The sequence below is a fragment of the Odocoileus virginianus genome, chromosome 15 (assembly GCF_023699985.2).
Source record: "Odocoileus virginianus isolate 20LAN1187 ecotype Illinois chromosome 15, Ovbor_1.2, whole genome shotgun sequence".
NCBI classification, from domain to species: domain Eukaryota; kingdom Metazoa; phylum Chordata; class Mammalia; order Artiodactyla; family Cervidae; genus Odocoileus; species Odocoileus virginianus.
The window spans coordinates 46,957,951-46,980,874 of NC_069688.1; the positions used below are offsets into that span (position 1 = coordinate 46,957,951).

Here is a 22,924-nt window from a genome sequence, read left to right on the forward strand (position 1 = left end):
TTAAGAAATCAGTAAAGATATCATTTGTGAAGGTTAAATAAATGTGGGACTGTATTAGGCAACATGGATTAATCAAAATTTTTACCTGTAATCTGACTGAATTCTCTTCTCCTTACTCTAAATTTAACATATATATTAAAACGCTCCTTCTAACTTGATGACTTAATAAATGGAATATGTACATACCCACGATACATGGAAAGGTGAGAGACACAGAGTTTGAGAAGCTACTGCAAAGTGTCTCAATAAGAAGAATTTGACAAAATTCTTATGTTATTTCTTTGCAACTTGCCCAAACTGAAAATGAACCTGTCTGTTAAAACCATGTGATGACTGTTTCTAGGAGTCTATTTTTCAGTAATATTCAAAACATGGACCTTTTCACTTTCAAATGAAAAGAATAAAAAACGCAAAGCCAAAGAGAAACTCAACAACTAATTCCCTGGAAGGCTGGTAGTCAAGATGACTTTATCCCTCAAGTCTGATGAGATCAAGGTCAGAGAACTCAAATGTCAATTATAGTTAACTAGCAAAAGTAATTCATATCAAAATATCTTCTCTTCTCAACTTCTCCTGACAGAATACCAGCAAGTCAGCAACATATCTGGTATTTTCAAAAAGAGTTTTGGATCCAATGTCCCCTAGATTATGACTTCCCCATTCTGCCAAGTAGACTGACTGCCCTAGTTCATCAAGTACCGGGAGATCAGCGAAGGCACCTAAGTTAACACATCTAACTCCCGTCCTTCTGCCCCAGCCACACATTAACAGAAACAGTAAGCAGGTCAGGGTTGCTATTTTAACAGAGAGCAAAAAGAAATTACTAACTGTTTCTGAGTAAGTACTTACTGAACATCTATGATTTGCAAGGGAAAGAAGCGAGATCAGAGAAGCACTGAATCTGAAACGCAGTGGCCACTGAGATTCAGCCAGCCTCCATGCTGCTGCCTTGGCACCACCTTACGTGGCCAAGCAGCCAGCAGGGGCCTAGAAATCACACTAGATAACAGCCCTCCTGGCTAACAGCCCGAGACAACAGCCTGCAATCACAAGAAAACATAAGCTCAGCTCCCGGTCTGATCTCTGATACCAACCTTTGATAAGCATTCTCCCCTGCTGCCCAGGACTTCTCCTTCTAGTGGACCCTTTAGATAAGACCCCCCGGGGCATGAAATGGCAGCTCACTCCAGTATTCTTGTCTGCAGAATCCCATGGACAGAGGAGCCTAGCAGGCTGTAGTCCATGGGGTTGCAAAGTGTCAGACACGACTGAGCATGCACAGGGCTCTTCAAAGTTAATCAAAATTCCCCTTTTTAGTTTGAATTGACCAATCAGGACTTGGCTTGGGAATCCCAAATCACTCCACCCATGGACCCTAATAAAGGTATGTGCCCCAGGTCCTACTATTCTTCCTGTCTGCACACCACCCTGACCTCCCTGCATTGCTCCCCTCCCTCCAGGACCTGTGAGTAATAAACTTCTCTATTTCTCTTTCCCCTGTGGTCATTCGTTGAACTGTGGCTCACTATCCTATGATAACTCAGGGCTCTAGCTAACAAATGTTAATTTATCATAGTGACCTACCACAGTAGGCTACAGGACAGAAAGAGAGGAAGACTGTTTCTTATTTTAATGACATATCATTAAAGATCCAACCAGTCAATCCTAAAGGAAATCAGTACTGAATATTCACTGGAAGGACTGATGCTGAAGCTGAAACTCCAATACTTTGGCCACCTGATGCGAAGAACTGACTCACTGAAAAACGCCCTGATGCTAGGAAAGATTGAAGGCAGGAGAAGGGGATGACAGAGGATGAGATGGTTGGATGGCATCACTGCCTCGATGGACATGAGTCTGAGTAAACTCTGGGAGTTGGTGATGGACAGGGAGGCCTGGCATGCTGCAGTCCATGGGGTCACAAAGAGTCGGACACGACTGAGCAACTGAACTGACTGAACTGAACTGAACTGAAAATGAAACACATGCTAAACTGATATTTTAGGAAAAAACAACAAATGCAAGAACAAGTGACAATGATGCACTTGAAACCATCTTTACAAAGCTATTATTACACAGAACAAACTTTATGTAAATATTAGTTTCTAGCTATTGACAGGTCAGTAGTAGACTATTCTATGGGTACTAAAGAAATGCCATATGAAATTTGAGGGGAAGAGGCATTACTCTGAAATAAGATTAATAATTTTTATTCTAAAGCTTCTGTAGTTGGACGCAATTAAATACAAAAAGCTAGAGGAAACTGCAAGTATTCAACTGGAACAATGCTGAGACACGTAACTCAGAAACACACTTTTAAGTGGAACTGACAGGTAGATCCTGGAAAGAACTAAGGTAAATCCTTATGATACTGCTCTTGGAAGGATTCATATTCAAAACAAAAAAAACACACTATATATTATTTAGGACTGTCTTATGAGAGGTGTTTCAGAGAACAGAATGTAACTGGCAGTATAATCAAATTGTTAATAATAATTCTATTTTAACGGCTTTCTACTGCATTTAATACCCTTATCTATAGATCTTTTTTATGTCGTTCACTTTACTGAAGTCAATATCAAATCATGAAACATTAGCTTACCTCCATTGGCCAACAGGTTCTCCTGAACTTTATCTTTACTGTCCTCCAATACGTCAGCCATATATTGAGCCACTTTCTTAACCACCCTTAGGAGAAAAAAAAAATCAGTGGTCACTTTCAGGAAAACAACCTAAATTCCATGCTACAAAATGAACACGTTCCATGAACACATGAATTTGACTCTCTTTGTTTCCGTTACACCATCTGTATAATAATAGTAAACAACTGGTTCTGGGGATCGGGATGGGGAACACATATAAATCCAGGGCTGATTCATGTCAATGTATGGCAAAAAACACTATAATATTGTAAAGTAATTAGCCTCCAACTAATAAAAACAAATGGAAAAAAAAAAATTGGGGCCTAACTTTTAAAATAATGTTAAGGACAAACTGAACCAAGAGTTTATTATATGTAAAACTCAACTGAGTAACTGTAGTTTTAAGGAGACCACCTGCAATATGTTTATCAAGTCTGGAAAGAAAGTAGTGGAATGTTGGCGAGGGTAAGCGGAAAGAGTGTGCAACAGATCTCACCGCCCTGCAAGAACAAAGTGGGAAGCAGGAGCCTGCATTCATCAGATGCGTACTTCCCCTCAGGACAAAAGGGATCCGACAGGCAACAGAATACAAGCAACAGTGCAGTCTTACATTATTTATTCATTACCTACTTACTGAGCATCTACTATTTGAGATTCGTTTTATTGTTGTTTAGTTGCTAAATCATGTCTGTCTCGTTTGTGACCCCACGGACTACAGGCCGCCAGGCTCCTCTGTCCACGGGACCTCCCGCTCAATGCTAAAGAGGAAATAAACCATGGTGCCAAACTACTGAAGCAACTGCGTATCACCTTGTCAACCCCTTTACTTTATAAACACACCCAAGTATAAAGACAATAAGTGATTTAGTTCTAAAAGTCACAAAATCAGTTCCTGGCAGAGCAGTGACAGAAACCTGTCATCCTGATTCTGGTGTTCTGTGTTCCTTCCCCGTTCCTTGCCCACCTATGGGCCATGGGTGGCATATGTGAGTTCAGTCCAGTTCAGCTGCACAGTTGTCTCTGACTCTTTGCTACCCCATGAACCGCAGCACGCCAGGCCTCCCTGTCCGTTACCAATTCCCAGAGTTTACTCAAACTCATGTCCATCAAGTCGGTGATGCCATCCAACCATCTCATCCTCTGTCGCCCCCTTCTCCTCCTGCCTTCAATCTTTCCCAGCATCAGGGTCTTTTCAAATGAGTCAGTTCTTCGCTTAAGGTGGCCCAAGTATTGGAGTTTCAGCTTCAACATCAGTCCTTCCAATGAACACCCAGGACTGATCTCTTATAGGATGGACTGGCTGGATCTCCTTGCAGTCCAAGGGACTCTCAAAGAGTCTTCTCCAACACCGCAGTTCAACAGCATCAATTCTTTGGTGCTCAGCTTTCTTTACGGTCCAACTCTCACATCCATACATGACTACTGGGAAAACCATAGCCTTGACTAGACCAACCTTTGTTGACAAAGTAATGTCTCTGCTTTTTAATATGCTGTCTAGGTTGGTCATAACTTTCCTTTCAAGGAGTAAACATCTTTTAATTTTATGGCTGCAATCACCAGCCATGAAATTAAAAGACGCCTAAGTACATAAGACAAAACCATCTAGCTTCCCAATGCTTAAAATGGAGAAACATTAATACCAAAAAAGACAGATGACTAAATTCAAAGCAAATCTGTGGTGAGTGACATCTGAGATGACCAGGTCACAGATAGAGATGTATAAAGGAAAAAGATTTCACTTCCAGCAACTGTAATCAAAAAAGCATAATGGATCAAGAGCAGGGCAGTGAAGGACAGGAATGGTTTTGAAAGGCTGATTAAGCATGAAGAATGTATATTCTTGCCACAGGGCATCGTATGAGTCAAGATCTGGAGAGAGAGAAAAGCAATGAATGAGGAGGGGTCCAGACAGTCTGGAGTGTCATGCTGGGGAGAAAGGGAGGTTGGGCTAGGAAGGCAGGCTGGGGTCAGACTGCAGCTGGATCGCCTCTGATGGCAGTCAGCAGGAAGAGGCATAACAAACATGGTCAGGACTTGGGACAATTTCTCTAATGACTTTTGTGTTTAATGGCAGGGAGTGTAAACTCGAAGACAAATTAAGAAACTCCTGCAACATGAACCAAGAAGGGCCAGGAAAAGGCAACAGAAGGACAAAATGTGAATGACAAACCTAAGCTGAATGACCTCAATCCTAAGAAAGTGCAACAGATTCAGGAAAAAAATGATGTAAACTATAGGTCTTCAACATGCTTAAACCTGGGATCTGTACATACACTTGGCTGTATCTCCAAAATTCACCCATTCCTTCAAAGACGAACCATTATTCCCATATAACTTGAGGAGCATCTTGCAAACAGAACCATGTGCTATGAACATTCAAAATGCACATGTTCACAACACTGCAAATCAACTATACTTCAATTTAAAAAAAAGTGCAGGTTTACCACAGAAAACAGTTCAGAGTGTAAAACTGCCTAATATCAAATTTATCAACATTACATAACTCAGAAATTCACAATCTCCCTCTGCATCTCTACAAGAGTGGCTATGACATATGGTCACCTTTAAAAAGAAAAAAAAAAACAGTTCTAACAGTTAGACCACTGAAAAAGTACAAACTATAATTTAATCCACCACAATGTTCAAACTTAAAAAACTGTAACACTATAAGCTAGCATCTATCAATTCTACCAAAGTCTAAGAACTATATGATTTTTTAAATTCCTCAAATCTTTCAGGGAGACTGATAAAGACAAGATTGCATAACAGTGCAAGATAACAGCAGAGCATAACAGTGCATAAGAACTGCATCTGCGTGACACTTAATTTCCTAAAAAAATGTGCGCCAATGTTATACTATATTCAGGACACCTGCGAATGATTTAAAGAAAAATCTAGAAAGCTATCAAGGTGATGAATAAGGTTCCAAGTAAGTGTTGATAATTATATTTCCAGAAGCCTGCCTTCCCAATGTCTCTTCCCTTGTCATGACTTAACACTGTAATGAGGTAGGTGGGACAGCAGAAAGGACAATCACCTCAAGGTGCAAACACAGAAACTTTCCTCAAACCCTTTTATTAATTAAAAACTTATATTAAGAAACCAAGAGACAATTCTTACCATGGGTCAGTTTTTTGAGAGTATCATCAATAATTACTTTCACATTTGCTCTATACGTATGCAAGGAATTATTAGCCCTAACAGCAAATTTGTTACTTTTGCTTTCATTCTCTCTTTTCCATTTTTATTGCTTAATGCTTCCTCTTACTTGAGGTTTTCATTATTTCTTGCCTAATTCAACAGTAAAACTGGCTCTTAACTTTCACTTCGGGAGTACATCTTTGTGTGTGTGCATGCTAAGTTACCGCAGTAGTGTCCAATTCTGTGCGACTCTATTAACCACAGCCTGCCAGGTTCCTTTGTCCATGGTGATTCTCCAGGTAAGAATACTGGAGTGGGTTGCAGCACCCTCCTCCTGGGGATCTTTCCTACCCAGGGATCAAACCCACATCTCTTACATCTCCTGCACTGGCAGATGTGTTCTTTACCACTAGCACTACCTGGGAAGCCCAGTACATCTTTAGGTCTATTTATTTCCTTAGCACACACTTGTTATGTGGAAAGATCTCTCTGAAACACCTCAGCCTCTATTAGCAGAACCAGTGCATTTCAGGTTCTATCAATTCAGAAAAGTCAAACAACACAGAAGGGAAGAGCCTTCCACACATATTTGGAGAATAAGTTCCCCTCCATTCAAGCCTGTTCCTTTAAAGCTTCAATCAGATATACACTTCTTAAGATTTGCCAAAATTCTTGTTTTTTTTACTACACCTATTTACCTAAGCCCTAAGTATTAAAAGCTCTGTATGTCTAGACTCGAATGGATTTTAGACTGATTATGTCAATTAATCAAGATACAGGAAGTTATTAAGGATCCCATACCCACCTTCAGCTAAAATACACAGGAACTGAATTCCCTAAGTAACTAAACCTGTAGTCTAGAAAAATCTTTTAATGTAACGGAATTTTGAACACAAAAGCATCACCAAATAAATCTTCCAATAAATGGAAGAACATCTCATGTTCACTGACTAGACTTAATGTTAGGGTGGCAACACTCCTGAAATTATCCACAGATTCTACACAATTCCCACTGAAATTCCAGCTGACATTTTGCAGAAATTTGACACAGTATTCCTAAAATTCAAATGGAAATGAAAGGAACCAGAATAACCAAAACAATCTTGAAAAGACAAAATAAACTTGGAGAACTCACACTTTCTGATTTTAAAACTTAACTACAAAGCTACAGTAAAGAGGGCAATGTGGTACTGGCATAAGGACAGGAATATGGAACACAAAAGAGAATTCAGAAATGTTAATAACCCTTACATTTATGTTCGACTTTTGCAAGGGTGTCAGGACAATTCACTGCAGAGAGAGAATAATCTTTTCAACAAATGGCATTAGGACGACTGGATATTCACAGTCAAAAGAATGAAGATGAACTTCTACCTCACTCCATATACAATAAGTAACTCAAAATGAATTAAAAAGACCTAAATGTAACAGCTAAAACTATAAAACTCTTAGAAGAAAATTTGGACACAAAACTGTGACCTTGGATTAGGCAATGGTTTCTTAGATACAAGGACAAGAACATAAGTCACAAAAAAAGAGATAAATTGGACAGCAAAATCAAGTATCTTGTGCCTCAAAAGACACCATCAGCTAGAAAGTGAAGAAAAACCAGAGAATGGGAGAAAATATCTACAAGTCCTATCTGATAAGAGAGTTGTATCCAGACTATATAAAGAACTCTTACAAGTCAATAATCAAAAGAACAATAAGTCAATTAAAAAACACGCAAAGGATCCAAACAGACATTTCTCCAAAGAAGAAACATGAATGGCCAACAAACAAATGGAAAGATGCTTAACACATTATTAGCCATTCAGTTCAGTTCAGTTCAGTCGCTCAGTCATGTCCGACTCTTTGCGAGATCATGATGCAAATCAAAAACACAGTGAAATACTGTTTAATATCCATTAGGACTGCTATAATCAAAAAGACGGATAGTAACGAGTGTCTCATCAAGAATGTGGAGAAATCACAACCTTCATACACTGCTGGTGAGACTGTAAAACAGTGTAGCCAACTCTGAAAACCAATCAGACAGGTCCTCAAAATGTTGAAAATACAGCTACCGTATGCCCCAGCAATTCCACTCCTAGGTACATACCCAAAAGAAATGAAAACATATGAACATATAAATAAATACTTATACACAAATATTCACAGCAGCATTTATTCATATGAGCCAAAATGTGGAAACCTTAATGTCCATCAACTGATGAATGGATTAATAAAATATGGTCTACCTGCACAATGTAGTATTATTTGGTAATAAAAAGAAATTAAATGTTGATACATGCTACAACACGGATGAACCTTGAAAACATTACACTAAGGCAAAGAAGGGCTTCCCTGGAAGCTCAATGGTAAAGAATATGCCTGCAATGCAGGAGATCAAGGTTTGATCCCTGGATTTGGAAGATCCCCTGGAGAAGGGACAGGCAACCCGCTCCAGTATTCTTGTCTGGGAAATCCCATGGACAGAGGAGCCTGGCAGGCTATAGTCCATGGGGTTACAGACAGTCAGACACAACTGCGTGACTAACACTATAAGGCAAAGAAGCCAGTCACAAGAGACCATGTATTTTCCGACTCCATTTATATGAAATGTCCACAAAAAGCAATCTATATTGTCAGAATGCAGATTAGTGGGTAGTGGGGGTAGGGGATAACTGCTAATGGGAACAGGATGTTTATGATAACAGGAACGGGATGAAAAGGTACTAAAGTTGACTGATCTCGAAATTTATCCCAATAAGCAGAGTATGTATATACATAATAATAAATCCAATCCGAGGGAGCCTGACAACAGCCACTCTTATCCTGCTCTAGCCTGCGCATATAAATAAATACATTACCCTTCTACAAATGCATCCAGTTTAGCCAGTTCATCCGACAAACCAACCAGGACATCAAGTGTGCCAACCTAGAAGGGAAATACAACATTTTATTACTTAGATTTCATCCTTTTTTAAAAAAACAAGGTAGTATAGCATCGTGAATTGAAAGGCCTGCAGATCTGAAGTTCTCCATATTTTATTTCATAAAATGCAAGTGTGGTTAAAAAATGCAAGACATTTCAAAGCTATTTATATGTATAAGATAATCCTCTAATTTATGAGGACAACCATTTAGATGTGAAGATTCCACAAGAGCAGGCCCATGCCTCTACTTGTCCTGCCCAGTGGGAGGGTTCATTTGAAGCTGTGGTTTACCTTAGCAGCTTTTAAACACGGACCCACGGCTGTGCATCAGAGGGTCTTTAGTTCCATTTGGGTTTTTCTGTCTTTTGTTTTAAAGGAATCTTTATTATCACTAGCCACGCCACAGGGCATGCGGGAACTTATTTCCCAGACCCCGGGTCATCTGCAGCCCCTGTAGTGGAAGCGCCGAGTCCTAACCACTGGACCACCAGAGAACTCCCTGTAATTTAATTTGTACACAAAACCATGCAGGTATAAAGGAGCATGCTTTAGAAGAAATGCCCACAGTCTACAGGAGTGTATCAAGGGGCTTCAAGTATTTCTTAAATGAGTGCTGTGTATAACTGTCTCATTTGGTTAACCAGCAAAATATAAACATCATGATCTTTTCCATCCATTACAAAAGTTCAGTCAACTGATAACTGGCAGTCTGCTTCACTTAGAGGCTGCTAGGCTACTGATGCTTAATAAACGTTAAATAGATAAACTGCATTAAATAACTAGATTTGCCGAGAATAATAAAGAGATGCAATGGTAAAACAGTTACAATATCATGAGTATTACATGAATAACAGAAAAACGTATTCACTGTGATATTTAAGAATACATATTCCTAAGATTTCTCACTTCTAAAAATCTTATTTGTGAAAGTAACACATCAAGTATTTTCACAAGATTTCTCATTAAAATTTAAATTATACTTAAGAAAAGCACAAAAGTTTAGGGGAAAATGTTACTTTGTTTTAGTAATTTTCTTCAAAAAAAAAATCTCAATTTCCATGTTATCTAAAATCTGAAAATTAGAAAGAACAAGGTAAGTTGTAAATTATGCCAATCCATAGAGTTTTCTCTTAAAAGAACCTGGGTATCTCATTTCGACCAAAAGGAAAGCAGAGACAGCTATCCTTTCCTTCACAATGAGCTACTCTGCACAGCACAGGCTTACCTTTAAGTCAGGAATGTTGAACTTTGAAGAAACTGCAAGGTTATTGTTCTTCGTAGTTGCCGCATGCAATTTCTCCCATGTTTGCTGACATGTTTTCTCCCCAGGAGCTGATATAAGCCAGAACTCAGTCATATTGTTTACCAGATATTTCCTCCAAAATTAAGACTCTGAAATGTAAAACAAAACAAAGTAAAAATACATTTACTACCACTTGTTTCTAAATTATTTCAGAGTGATAAGCACAGCTTGTTGCAAAATTGATTCAACAGTGGCATACAATCCTAAACAAAGTCAAATTTACTTACCTGGATATAAGTCCATATAAATGGGAAATTTACGATACTAGGAAAAAGGGATGATAAAGACCTAACACATGAAGCACACAATTTTGAAAAAATTACCCAACATCCTAAAATGGGAGCTAGTCAAGAAGGGAGACTACCAAAAATGTCAGCCACCAACAGTTTCAATCCCCCAAAGAAGTTGAAGAGTCACCAATTAATGGGTTTATCTTCAATTTTTAAAATAAAAAACCTAAATAGGAAGTGAAAAAACCATACATAACTCTGACCTTTGAAAAAGAACTGAATCAATGTGCTTCAACAGTAGCCACCAAATAAATTAGCCACATCTGGTTTAGCAAAATCCTGCAAGGTCAGCCAAATTCTAATCCCTAGTCAAACTAATCTCAATCCCTAGCATATACTTAATGGCCATCAACCGCTGACAAATTTGCACACATACAAAAATACTGCCAATCAGCCTTGTAAATCAGTCTTTTATTTAAAATATGCCTGGGAGGGGTGCATAACATACAACACTATTGGATTTGAGTAAGAGGCTGTGGCTCTCACTTTCCAGAGTTCCATTAAACACAAAACCCTCTTCCCCATTCTCTTTCCTTCTCCCCTTTACCCTCCTTCCTCTCTCTGTCTCTCTCACATACACACAGAAAAACAAAGCCCAAAGCCAAATCTCTTGGGAATGTAAGTAGGTAAAGCACAAAAACACAAAATATAAAAGAACTCAACATAACAGTATCATTATTTCTACTTTAATATGCTTTCATTATAACCAACATAAACTCTCTACTACCACAGCTTGTTTTTAAACCTTCCCTGAAATTTGGAGTCTTAGAAGATTAACTGTCTTACAAAGTTGTCCTGATAATAAATCAAATAACGAATGTGAAAGAACTCTGCAAATTTAAACTTCCTTTAAAATGTAAAGCATGATAGTTAATTACAATGGACTTTCCTAATTTTAGAAGCCCACTGTAATTAACCCTACCTAGTCATTACACAATTGAAGGTGATCATAGATGGCATTCTATATACTTGTTTCTTTCCTAACTTCCATTTTAAGAGCATCTAGCATATACTAGGTACTGCTCTAAATGTCTTATACATTATCATCTCAATCTTCCTAACACCTCTATTAAGATACATATGATCCTTTCCATTTACAGATTAAAAAACATACTCAGAGAGATGGGACTGATAAAACTATAGATGCCGGTACTAAATCAATCTCTCAAGAATCCTACTCTAAGATGATTTTTCCAACATTACTGGAAAAAAAAAAAAAGCTGCACTAAGAACTACACTCTCTTAAATGGCCAAAAAACTAAACAGAGCTTTTATAGTGATGGCAGGCCCAGACAAAGCACTCAGCCTGGCCAGAAAACCAGTCTTTGATGACACATTTTTACACCTCCTCTCCTCGAAAAACGGCAGGTGATAGAATCAATTTTTAACGTCCTCCTTATGACACTGTTAAATTATCTAAACTGCAGTTTCTTCAAAGACTGTAACAATATGAGCTATTACAGTAGATGTCACTATCATTCCACTTAATAGTTCTAGAAACTCTTTTTCAGCCAACAGGTTTTCAAAAGATTTCAAGAAGTAAGAAGAGGACCACATTTTCTCATTTATAAAAAAATACCTGCCCAACTTACTGAGTTTTCATTAGGGTTGAATGAAATAATGTCATGTTATTTCTAAACAGAACTAGAGTCCCCTCTGGCCTTCAAAGGCTGTTCCCAGTACCCCAAGTAGGAATTATCTTGTTTAGTTACTATGTTATCAATGCCACTATAATGCAGTTATCACACTATTCTGCTTCATTTTTTTCATAACATTTTTTCCTCTCCACCTGACTGGGAAATCGTGAAGAGCCAAAATCATACCTTCTTTTCTAACGCCCTGAAAGCCCAGCATATACAATTCCTGTCAACATCAGGGACTTTATAAATGCTTGTTTTATGATAAAATGAAATATACAAATGACTCTGAACCAATCAAAAATTCTGATTGGAGGGAAAAAAATAAGAGCCATAATAATATCTAAATGTTTTTCAACTTTTTTTTTTTAACTTAAGAGTCTTTCAGAAAACAACCCTAGAGTAACAGACATTAAAGATTGGTAAAGCTGCAAGTAACTAAGCCTTTGTCTTTCGTTATTTTAAGTGTGAATACAGAAATATAAAAAAGAGGGATTGAGAAAGAACCTCTAGGTACTTTAGGCAAAGCAATGGCCTCATTTCTTCTATCCTCTGGTCAAAGCAAACTAACTATACAAGAGGAACCTGATGGGAAAGACAAGCTACTGAAGTATCTAAGGATAAATGTAAGAACTGCTCACAAGAAAAGCATCAGGAAGTCTTCTGCAAAATCCGTTTTTAAACAAATTCTTTATTTTTTAAACAATGCCCACTGTTATCCAGTCACTTAGACAAGTCACATAAAAAATTTTCTCTTTGAAATTTAAGTACAATTTAAGCTCAGTTCCAACAAACTAATCTCTGCAGATGAACATATTTGTGTGTGTGTCAGGGGAAAGGGATGGTTAAAAAAAAGAAATCCATGTTACAAAACACATGCCCCTTCCTCTCTGAGCTGCACAGAAACAGAGTCAAACCTGTCCAAAAAGTCTGGACACTTCTACCTCTGTTGACTGCTTCAACTCACTGGTTTTTATGCCTAATTATTTCCCTTTGTTTCCTCTTGTATTTTGGAAGTCAGGCATTAACATAGGCAAATCACATGTTAAACAAAAGAGAAAATGATTTAAAAGGCATTCCTCACAACTCAAATCAAGGTTTAAGGCCCTCTGTTATATGTGTGCATTCGGTTGCTCTCTGGGTGGTCTTTTTTAGATTCCAGTTTAGATGCTGAACACTCCCAAAGTGTTAGATCCAGCCTAGGCTCCTCTGTGCATCCAGAGCTGTACGCAACAAGTCTCGGCTACAAGACATTTCCACCTGAATATCTCAAAAAACAAAAACACATTTCTAGTCAAACTCCTAATCTCTTCCCCCAAACCTGGTCCTACTTCAGTGTTCCCTTAGCACACTAGTACCCTGCAATACTGGACAACCATAATTGTCAAATGCCATCAAGATAGTAGCCAATACTTCTTGCGCACTTCCTACCTACCAGCACCAGTTAAAACAGTTTATATGGATTAATTCATTTAGCATACTGGATGGACAGCAGTTATACAAGAAGAAACCAAGGCACAGAAAGTGCCTCATAAATTATGATATATTATAGTGCATTATCATGTCATGTGTCACATGAGTGCCATATATCACATGCTTATATGCTAAGCATGAATGTGTTATATGCTCTCATAGCACCTTTTCAATATTTCCTTGAGAGACACTTTTTATCAATATCTTGGTGGAAAGCATGACAGGTTTTGCTCACAAGTGTATTCTCAGTCCTGGCGCAGAAGCTGGTATGCAGAACCTCAAAAACTGTGTGGTGAACATTCCTGAATGAATACATGACAGTGAAGATGGAACAAGTAATAAAGTACCTTGCTTATAAACTGGCTTGGTCCCCTTTACTTCCTTTACATTAGAAGAAAAATCAATTTCACTGAAATATCACTTATATACAATAAAATGTACCCACAAGAGCACATGAGATGAGTTTCTGACAAACACATACACCTGAGTAACCACCACCAAAACCAAGGTTAAAAACATTTTTGTCTTCCCAAACCCTTCCCTCACACGTAGGGTCGGTCAATCCCAACCCCACTGCTGACCTTAGGCAGATGCTAATCTGTTTTTTTTTGTCGCACTCTAGGCTCATTGGGCCTAATCTAGAATTCCAGTGTAAATGGAAGTCCACACTGCATTCTCTTTTGTATCTGGCTTCCTTTGCTCAGCATGGCTCTGATATTTGTCCATGTCCTGTATAGCAATTCATTCTGTTTTACTTCTTAAGTGTTCCGTTACATGAATGTACTATGGTTTGTGGTTCCATTCACCTGTTGATAAGACATTTGGATTGTAACCGGTTTTGGGCCACTAACAACAAAGAACATTCCTTTTCAAAGCTTTTGTGAAAATACATATTCACTTCTCTTAGATAAACATCTGGAAGTAGAATTTCTGAGTCAAATGATTAATCTACATTTAACTTTATAAGAAGTCACCAAACTTTTCCAAAGTAGATGAAGTATTTTGCATTTCATTAGCAAGATTCACAGTTCCAGTTCCAGCTGTTTCACATGCCCACCAACACTTAGTGCTGTAAGCCTTTTTAGTTTGAGCTATTCCAGTGGGTTGTAGCTCTCATTTCCATGATGGTCACAGCTCAGGATCTTTTCACCTTATCAGCCAGTTGTATCTATTCTTTGTGAAGTTTCTATTCAAATATTGTGCCCATTTTTTTTTTAATCCCATTGACCTTACTGAGCTAGTTTTTCATATGATCCTGGTGTAATTTCTTTGAGAGATGTGTGTGTATAAAACATATATTCTGTGCCTTGCCTTTCCTTAATGGTGCTCTTGAGTAGAAGTTTTCAATTCTGATGTCCAGTTTATCAACTTTTTCTTTTATATGATTCGCTTACCCCAGGGTCACAAGGATTTATCCTGCTTGTAGTTCAGAGAAATTCCTGAACCTCTGTTTAGAGTTTTAAACAATTCAGGACAAAATTCATTTTCTTCAAAATTTTTTCCTGCTTCTCTTTCCCTTTTCTGAGACAGAAATGGCATGTATATTAAACCACCTGACATTGTCCCACAGGTCACTGAGCTTCCTTTTTTTTTTTCCAACTGTTTTTCTCTCTACACTTCAGTTTATAAACTTTCTTGCTACAGCTTCTCATTGGTTGACCTTTTCTTCACAGTTATCTGCTATTTGTCTCAAGAAGTGAATTTTTCACTCTCAGTGTATTTTTCAGCCTTAGAAGTTCCGTCTTTTAAAACTTCTTTCTTCATTATGTTCATGTTTTCTATTAAATCCCTGGGCATATCTGTAATTCACAACATTAAATTGTTGATCACTGGATTTTCTTTTCTTTAAGAACGTTGTGTTTTAATGTATGTAAACATAGAGCAGATTCACTTTGCTATACAGCAGAAGCTAACACAACTGTAAAGCAACTCTACTCCAATAAAACCTAATTAAAAATATATATATATAAAAGAATGTTAGGCTTTTAAAAAGTTTTCTCCCCCCCGCCCTAAAAAAATGGGGGATTCCTAGGTGGTCCAGTGGCTGGGACTCTGTTTTCAATGGTGAGGGCCCAGGTTCAGTCCCTAATCAGGGAACTAAGATCTGCAAGACACTTGGTATGACCAAAAAAATAAATATTAATAAAAGCATGCTGCACTTTGTTCTGACAGTCAATTAAGTTACTTAAGCTTTTAGCATGTTTCATTCAAGGCTGGTTGTTACACTGGGTTGGCCAAAAAATTCTTTTGGGTTTCCTTGTAAAACCTTAAGGAAAAACCCAAAAGAAAATTTTGGCCAGCCCAATACTTTGTTAGGTTAGGTCTAAATCTTTACTCTGGTGCTAACTTAGCCCTACCAGTTAAGATCTGACCTTCCTGGGATTCCTCAGGATGCCCCAGGTATTCATAAGGTATTCATAAAGCCCTTCAGCACCATGAGCTCTGCCAACTGTCTAGTTTAAAGCTCTCTAGTCATTCTCTGCTGGACTGTACCTGTGCCTGAAGCATGAGATCAAGGTCTTTTTGTCTCACTGGGAACTGCTGCCACAAAGAATCCAAAGGCCAGCTTCAGGAAACGCAATGTAACCACCAGAGCACTGCACTGAGAATATGAAGACTTGGAATCTAATCCCAGTTTTGCATGTCATCATCTGCGTAAATGTCTTCCTTTGCAAAATGAGAGGTTTCCCACATCCAGGATCCTTTTTTGCTCCTATATTCCATGAATCTACACTGGGTAAGAACTAGGACTCTTTTTTTTGTTGTTAAGTCTTTCAAGTAAATCAGATGATCAGTCAGGTTTTAGAACCACTGTAGTAAAACAAGCATTTCCATGATTATTTAGCGAATTATACAGTAAATGTTACATGAAATGGCAACCGTTACTTAATAAGATGGCTACACGTCATATCATCACTATCAAGAATCACACAGTACTGTCAGTTCTATAATGCATGAATGATTTTTGTTCTATGGAATGTAGAAACTTGAAATGTAGAAACTTTAAATGTATCAACCCACTTTTCGCATGTGTTCTATGGCGGCTTATGAATTTAAAAAATAAGTGAAAAGCAAAATGATATATGAGATCAAGTACAGAACAAAACAAAATCTGGGTAAATTATATTGCTTTGCTCAAGAAACACAATTTTATTTCATTTGTGAAGGAGAGAATGTAGAGGATTTTAATACCATATATATAAATAGGTGGTTTTGTGACCACAGTGTAGAGTCCTGATTCACTCCCAAAACTTCTTGAAAATTTTTTCCAGGGCTAAAAAAACTGCTCTAGGGACTTCCCCTAGAGGTCCAGTGGCAGGGATAGGGGTTCCATCCCTGATTGGGGAGCTAGGGTGCCACAACTTTTTTTTTTTTTTTTAATTAAAAAAAAAATTGCTTTAGGTAATGGGAGGCTATACGTGTTGAAGTTGCTTCAGTTGTGTCCAACTCTTTGTGACCCCGTGGACTGTGGCCTGCCAGGCTCCTCGGTCCATGGATTCTCCAGGCGCGAATACTAGAGTAGGTTGCCATGCCCTCCTCCAAGAGAGTAGAAAGAAAACAAGGCACATGACAAGATAAAAAAAACCAAGCAGCATGCACTGGAGGCACAAGAGAAACATTAGTGAAATTTCTTCAACACGCCTATCTTGTCTGACTGCAGTAAGTATGCCCTTTTTTTTTTTTTAACAGTAATAAGTCTTTTTCAAAATGGAAGGAAGGAAAGGAGAGAAGGAAAATCCTGGGTTCAAAGCTTGGAGCCTGTTTATTTCATTACTGTATCATCCACTTCTAAGAATTTAAAGGCAGTGGATTATTTTCTGACCACAAGTGATTAGGATGCAAAATAAAAAGAGTAAAGTAGGGACTTGCCTGACAGTCCAGTGGTTAAGCCTGTGCTTCCACTGCAGGGATCATGGATTCAAGAGCACTAAAATCCCACATGCCTTGCAGTGTACCCCTACCCCAAAAGACGAGTAAATAGCAACTATCATGATAACACAAGAGGTGAAGATAATAAACCCAAACAGATACTAGCACTTTTTTTTGTGGATGAAGGTAAGAGCCTGACCCAAGACAGGGGCAACAACAAAAAAATAGAGCATCCCAGTAAGTGCTCCAATATTTAACTGCTTTCAAGAAACCAACACCTCAGTCTCTGAAATGCAACCACCTTTCACAGTAAATTTAAACTTCACAAGACTGGTGCTGGTCTACATGCAAAAAACATCCTTTTTCAGTCCGTGAAAACACCACGCTTTCACCAAAGTGGCTTATTTCAGCCTGCACAGGGAGGAATGCCTCAGATATCATGAAATACCACACGGCCTTTCGACTGTGACACACCAGCTTCGAACTGAGCTGATCACAGTGCAAAAGAGCCACAGCCTATCCATCATAAAAGGCTGCCACGTTCTTCCCCTGAAATTTTAATACCACGCAAATAAAAGGTAAGAATAATTACCTGAATGGTAACTTCTGAATGAATGAATAATTCTGAATGCTAAATTCCATCCTTCAACAAGGGAACATCTTAACTGGGATTGTTGGAGGGGCTTGCTCACAATAAAACTTGTTTAAGTAAAAGCTTCCAATAACAACAAGGAATTTTACCTCCCAAGGGAGACTTTAGTGATTTATATGTAAGTTTAAAATTGTTAGGATACATACCTTCTTTAAATCATTCTTAACTTCTGTGTTGTTTTGTCTTCAACTGAAACAGCATTTATAGATGGCCTATAATCACATTAAGAATTACCTGAACTTCATGCCATAAATATCCTGAAATGTGAAAGAACTTTCGTGGATGTATTTTATAAACAGCCATCTTTTTTACATCTTTGTATACGGCCAGAAATACATTTGCAAAAGCCAAGCCTTACTTAGGCATAGACGCCATCATAAAAACAGAAACAAGCCAGAAAGATAACAACATATAACACAATGTGTAAAAAAAAAAAAATCTCTCGCAATTTCTGCTAAAGCAAGTTGAATCTATAGACAGGCAAGGAGGGCACTGTACCATTACTGAAAGGAATCACCAGAACCTTCCGAGCCCCCAGACATTTCCTCTCTGCCACAGGCAACTCAACACTGACCCAGGGAGCAAACAATTCCTTCCATTCCAGGGAACTCCCTGACTCTACACTCACTGTCTCCCAAAATGTTACTTCCCTTCTCTTTCAGGTTGGTATCTGATAATAGTGACTGAATCACAACACCACATTTTTCACCAGAAGGTGTTAATATCTCTAAGAAAATGTATTCTAGCCTGAAATTCAACAAGCCAAAGACTTGAAACAAGTCTGCTCTCCCCAATTCGTCACTCAAGTAAGCTTGAGATCCTGTTTCCTGCTAATGACAACCACTTACTGAATATGCGCTATGTGATCAGCACTGAACATGTTAAGCAATTTTGTACTGGATTCCATCGAGGAAGATGGTATCACCACCCCTATTTGCTGATGAGAGGGCAATTAAAGAAATGTCTTGCCCAAGGTCACAGAGCTAGTGACTACATACATTTTACAAGCAAGTTTATTAAAACACTACTCTTAAACTCTATATCCCCAACATATAGTAGAGGGTCTGTCAGTAAGAAGCACTCAGGTATATGTTCAACAGATAAAGGATGCCTTTGCATAGGGTGTTGCACAAGCAAATGGTACCTCCAGGAGTTTGGAAATGTCTGAGATCATTTTAGGTTGTCCCAACGTGGGGGTCACTACCACCATTTAGCGGCTGATGGCCAAACAAGAGACAGTTCTGTCCAAAGTGCCAACAGCACCCGTCGAGAAACACTAAACTATAGGCTAGCTCATTAACAACAACAACAAAAACAACAGTCATGGTTAAGTCAATCCACCTGTTAACCACCTTTATTTACAAATAACTTCCTATCCATGGATAGTTTGCATCAAGTATCTTGAAAGATACATCAACCTCTTTCTATACAACACCATTTTTACATTTGTCTAGCATTTTATTTTCAAATACAGAGCTAAGGTTGCATCTTCTGGTCTACGATGGAACCAAAGCACCTCTCCTCCACTGCCCTAAGGACTCCTCTTGGAAATCAATAAATACACAGCAGATCTGCTACACCTGCGGAACAGAATTTTGCTTCATTATCAAGAATAGAGTTTGAATTTTCTAGTTCCAAGGATCACTTATGTCGAAAGGAAAATTTAGATTGCCCAGTTTCACCGCTTGAGCTATCTTTCCAAGAGTACCATGTTAATGGTTTCTACTATGTCTTTAAAATATCAGTGAAATGTGAGCTGAACATGAATTAGATTGTAAATAAAAAGGTATAAAGTTGCATATCCGAAGAGTGAAAAAGGTTTATTCTGGCAGATCAGAACACGTATAAGAACAAAATTCAACTAAGAAGTATGTATTTCCATCGGGTCACAAAGAGTCAGACATGACTGAAGGACTGAGTACACACACTCACTTGGCGCAAACTGCAGATACCCCTAAGCAGACTCAAGCTCAAAAGACAACTGACCACTTAGGAACTGGGGGACCACAAGGAGACCCTTTGGCAAAGGTTTATTTTGGCATTCCAGCTTTGTTCTTTGGCCAATGCAATTATTTCCAAAGTTGTGTAAATAATCAGAGAATCAGACTTTTGAAGCCCAAATGTTTCTTTTTAGATAGAGAGAACTAATGTAAATAAGGCTCCAAAGACTGACATATCAAAAAATAAAAGCGATCATTTACTGCCCAGTTCTAAAAGCAGTATTACACAAACCATCTAGCTCTCAGCATTTACTTTAGTCAGATTCCGAGTACTGTTTCTTTAGATTTTATCTAGTCCCTGCAAGATACACCAAAAGAGAAAAAGATCCGGGAGTTCTGAGACACAAACCTGAGGTTCCCTCTTCAGCACAATTTGAGACATGCTGGTTGCCAGAGAACCGTGATTGACAAGCTGAGCACCTTTTGCCCACACTGCTGCTTATTATCTCCTCCAGCCAAACTGTAAACTGAACAGCTTCACCCAAGCTAACTAAAAACTGGTTTTTAAAGCAGGGACCACCGCTGCAGAACCCCTTTGAAGCTGTCCTACTCAAGTTTCACCGAAAGTGCTGAATCAAAGGTAAGAATGCACTAGGAGAAACTCACCCTTCTCTTTAGAGAGACTGTGGTTAAGTACTGGGCAGGTAATTGGCAGTCAGAAGACAGTATAAATTATGCTAGACTTAAAACACATCATTTGCTCTGTTTCTAGGTCCAAGAGTCTATCTAGATAGGTCCCGGTCTATACAATGAATGGCATTTTCATCTACTTCCTCTCAAAGACCTGTAAGAACAAAACAAACATGAAAGGGGCTTCCGGGGCGGCCCAGTGGTGAAGAATCTGCCTCACAATGCAGGGGACATGGGTTCGATCCCTGGCCAGAGAAGATCCCACATGCCTCAGGACAACTAAACCACGACTACTAAGCCAGCGCGCTACAGTCTGTGCTTCACAAAAAAGCACACAACTTGAGAAACCCGCACACCACAGCTAAAGACTCCCCTCCGCCCACCCGGCCCGCGGCAACTAGAGAAAGCCGGCTCACAGCAAGGAAGACCCAGCGCAATCAAAAACACAGTAATTTTTTTTTTTAAGTAATTCCTGTGACTATTGTTCAATAAAAGGTATTCGGGAGTAGATGACAGTACCAAAGTATAAGTTTGGAAGACCAAAATATATCTCCAGAAAAGAGTCTCCCCAACCACCAAATGATCCAACATCTCCTGTGTACTTCGGGACTATTGGGGGGGGGGGGGGGGGGGGCGAATGGGGTAGCTACAATGACACTCAGTGAGGGGTGCAAACACAATCTAATCTTTTCTTCCCTTTGCTCTTCTGTTGCTCAGGTCATTCAATTTGCCTGTGTGACTCCTCCAGTTTCTTTTCAGGGTTTCCTGCCTACTCTTCCCCCATTCTAATTAAAACAAAAAAAAAAAAAAAACACGCTTTAAGTTCTCTGGAACCCCGTTCTTTCCCCTGTCACAAGGACCCTGCGTCCTCGCTGAGGGTCTCCTAGACCCTCTAAACTGCCATCACCTTACTCGCAAGCACGTACGCCCAGGGGAAGCTGTACCGCTCGCTGTGACCTCACACACACCACCCCGGATCCTCCTCTGGGCCACTCTGTTACCTCTCGTCCCCCTGAGCGAGGATTCGCTTGACCCTTACCCCAACCCAAGGAGAAACGCCTCAGACCCGCAGTGTTTATGTCTGCCTCTGCCACAGAACTGCCCCTAGGGCCCTTTCTCTTTTTCCCTCCTTCCCTTCCCCTTAGAGACAGAACCCAGGCCCACGGCGGCGACACAGTCGCGCCGAGAAACCAGACACGGCCGCCCAGCCGGCGGCTCCAACGCCACAACCTCGGCCCCCGCGCCCGCCCCCATCCCTCCCAAGCGGCGACCGCAGCGCGAGCTTCAGCCCGGCCGGGGTTCCCGAGGCGGGGTAGCCATCGCTCACTGACCCAGGGAAGTGTCAAACGAGGACGTGACGGCAGTAACAGGCAGAGAGGCGGACAGCCTGGCAGGCGTTAACGGCTCAGCGCTCCATCCCCTCCCCGACCTAAGCTCCGGCCTCACGGCTTCCTCGACCCCGGCGTCTACGGAGCAAGTCACGTGCCAGCCAGGACGGTCAGCTGACCGCGGCGCGCGCCACCACGCCTACGTGCGCCGCTCCGCCTACGCGCGCGCCACTGCGCAGCCGCCTTGGCCGAGCCCTCGGAAGAGGGGCGGGGCTGGGAGGCTCCCCGGGGAGCGGGAGTCTGAGCGGGAGGAGCTCTTCCGGGGTGGGTGGGGTTTCTGCTTCTGGAGTTCCGCCCGAGTCCCGTCCGCCACCTGTGCGTTTCATCGCTGACATCGTTAAGGTTACGCCGGTTTTGTTCAAGTTTCTGTGGCTCGGACTTTGCCTCCAGGCTTCTCCACTCAGGATTTTCTTCGGACAGCCCGGTTTTCTGAGTAATATCCTTAAGAGTTCCCTTCAGCCTCTGATTCACCTTTTCCTTTCAGTCCACTTCGAGTTAATTCCATAAATGTCCTTAGAGCGTTTACTATGCGCTAGTCATTGTGCTCATTTTCTTAGGATTGTCTACCGGCGTGAATCACTCCTTGCAGGAGAGGGTTTATAATCTAGTTCGGGCGTCTGTGAGGCATGTGATAAACATCGGATAGTTGGAACCACAGTAGATAAAAATGAAAACCAAACAAGGTTACAGGGGAGACAGAGGCAGGGACAGGGGAAATCATATCCTTTGGGAGAAAAAAAGATAGCAAGCCGCTCTCCTGAGCCGTGCATATTTCATTAGCTTGGGAAGGTAGGTGGTATTATTCTGGTTCAGAACATAGTTTAGAAACGTTAGAAAAAAAATTTTTTTAGAGAACTTTTTAATTAAGTTTTTTATTTTGATTCCTATTGTGCGATTAGTTTCAAATACTTTGCCCACTTAGTTTCATTGAAACATTTATCTTCTTACCTTGAAGAAATTATGAGGAGAAAACAAATCTT

General features: G+C 39.8%; 1 protein-coding gene across 1 annotated transcript in view; it reads right to left on the reverse strand.

Annotated features, from left to right (window-relative positions):
* The window catches only part of ATP6V1C1 (ATPase H+ transporting V1 subunit C1), a 37,164-nt gene extending 15,101 nt beyond the window's left edge, over nucleotides 1–22,063 (reverse strand). The window contains exons 1-4 of the mRNA XM_020900488.2: nucleotides 21,888–22,063; nucleotides 9,927–10,093; nucleotides 8,636–8,703; nucleotides 2,603–2,688 (exon numbers count right to left, since the gene is read on the reverse strand). Of these exons, the coding sequence (XP_020756147.1) occupies nucleotides 2,603–2,688; nucleotides 8,636–8,703; nucleotides 9,927–10,058 (286 nt within the window). The 5' untranslated portion in view covers nucleotides 10,059–10,093; nucleotides 21,888–22,063. The remainder of the gene's footprint in view (nucleotides 1–2,602; nucleotides 2,689–8,635; nucleotides 8,704–9,926; nucleotides 10,094–21,887) is intronic.
* Between the last annotated feature and the right edge of the window lie 861 nt (nucleotides 22,064–22,924).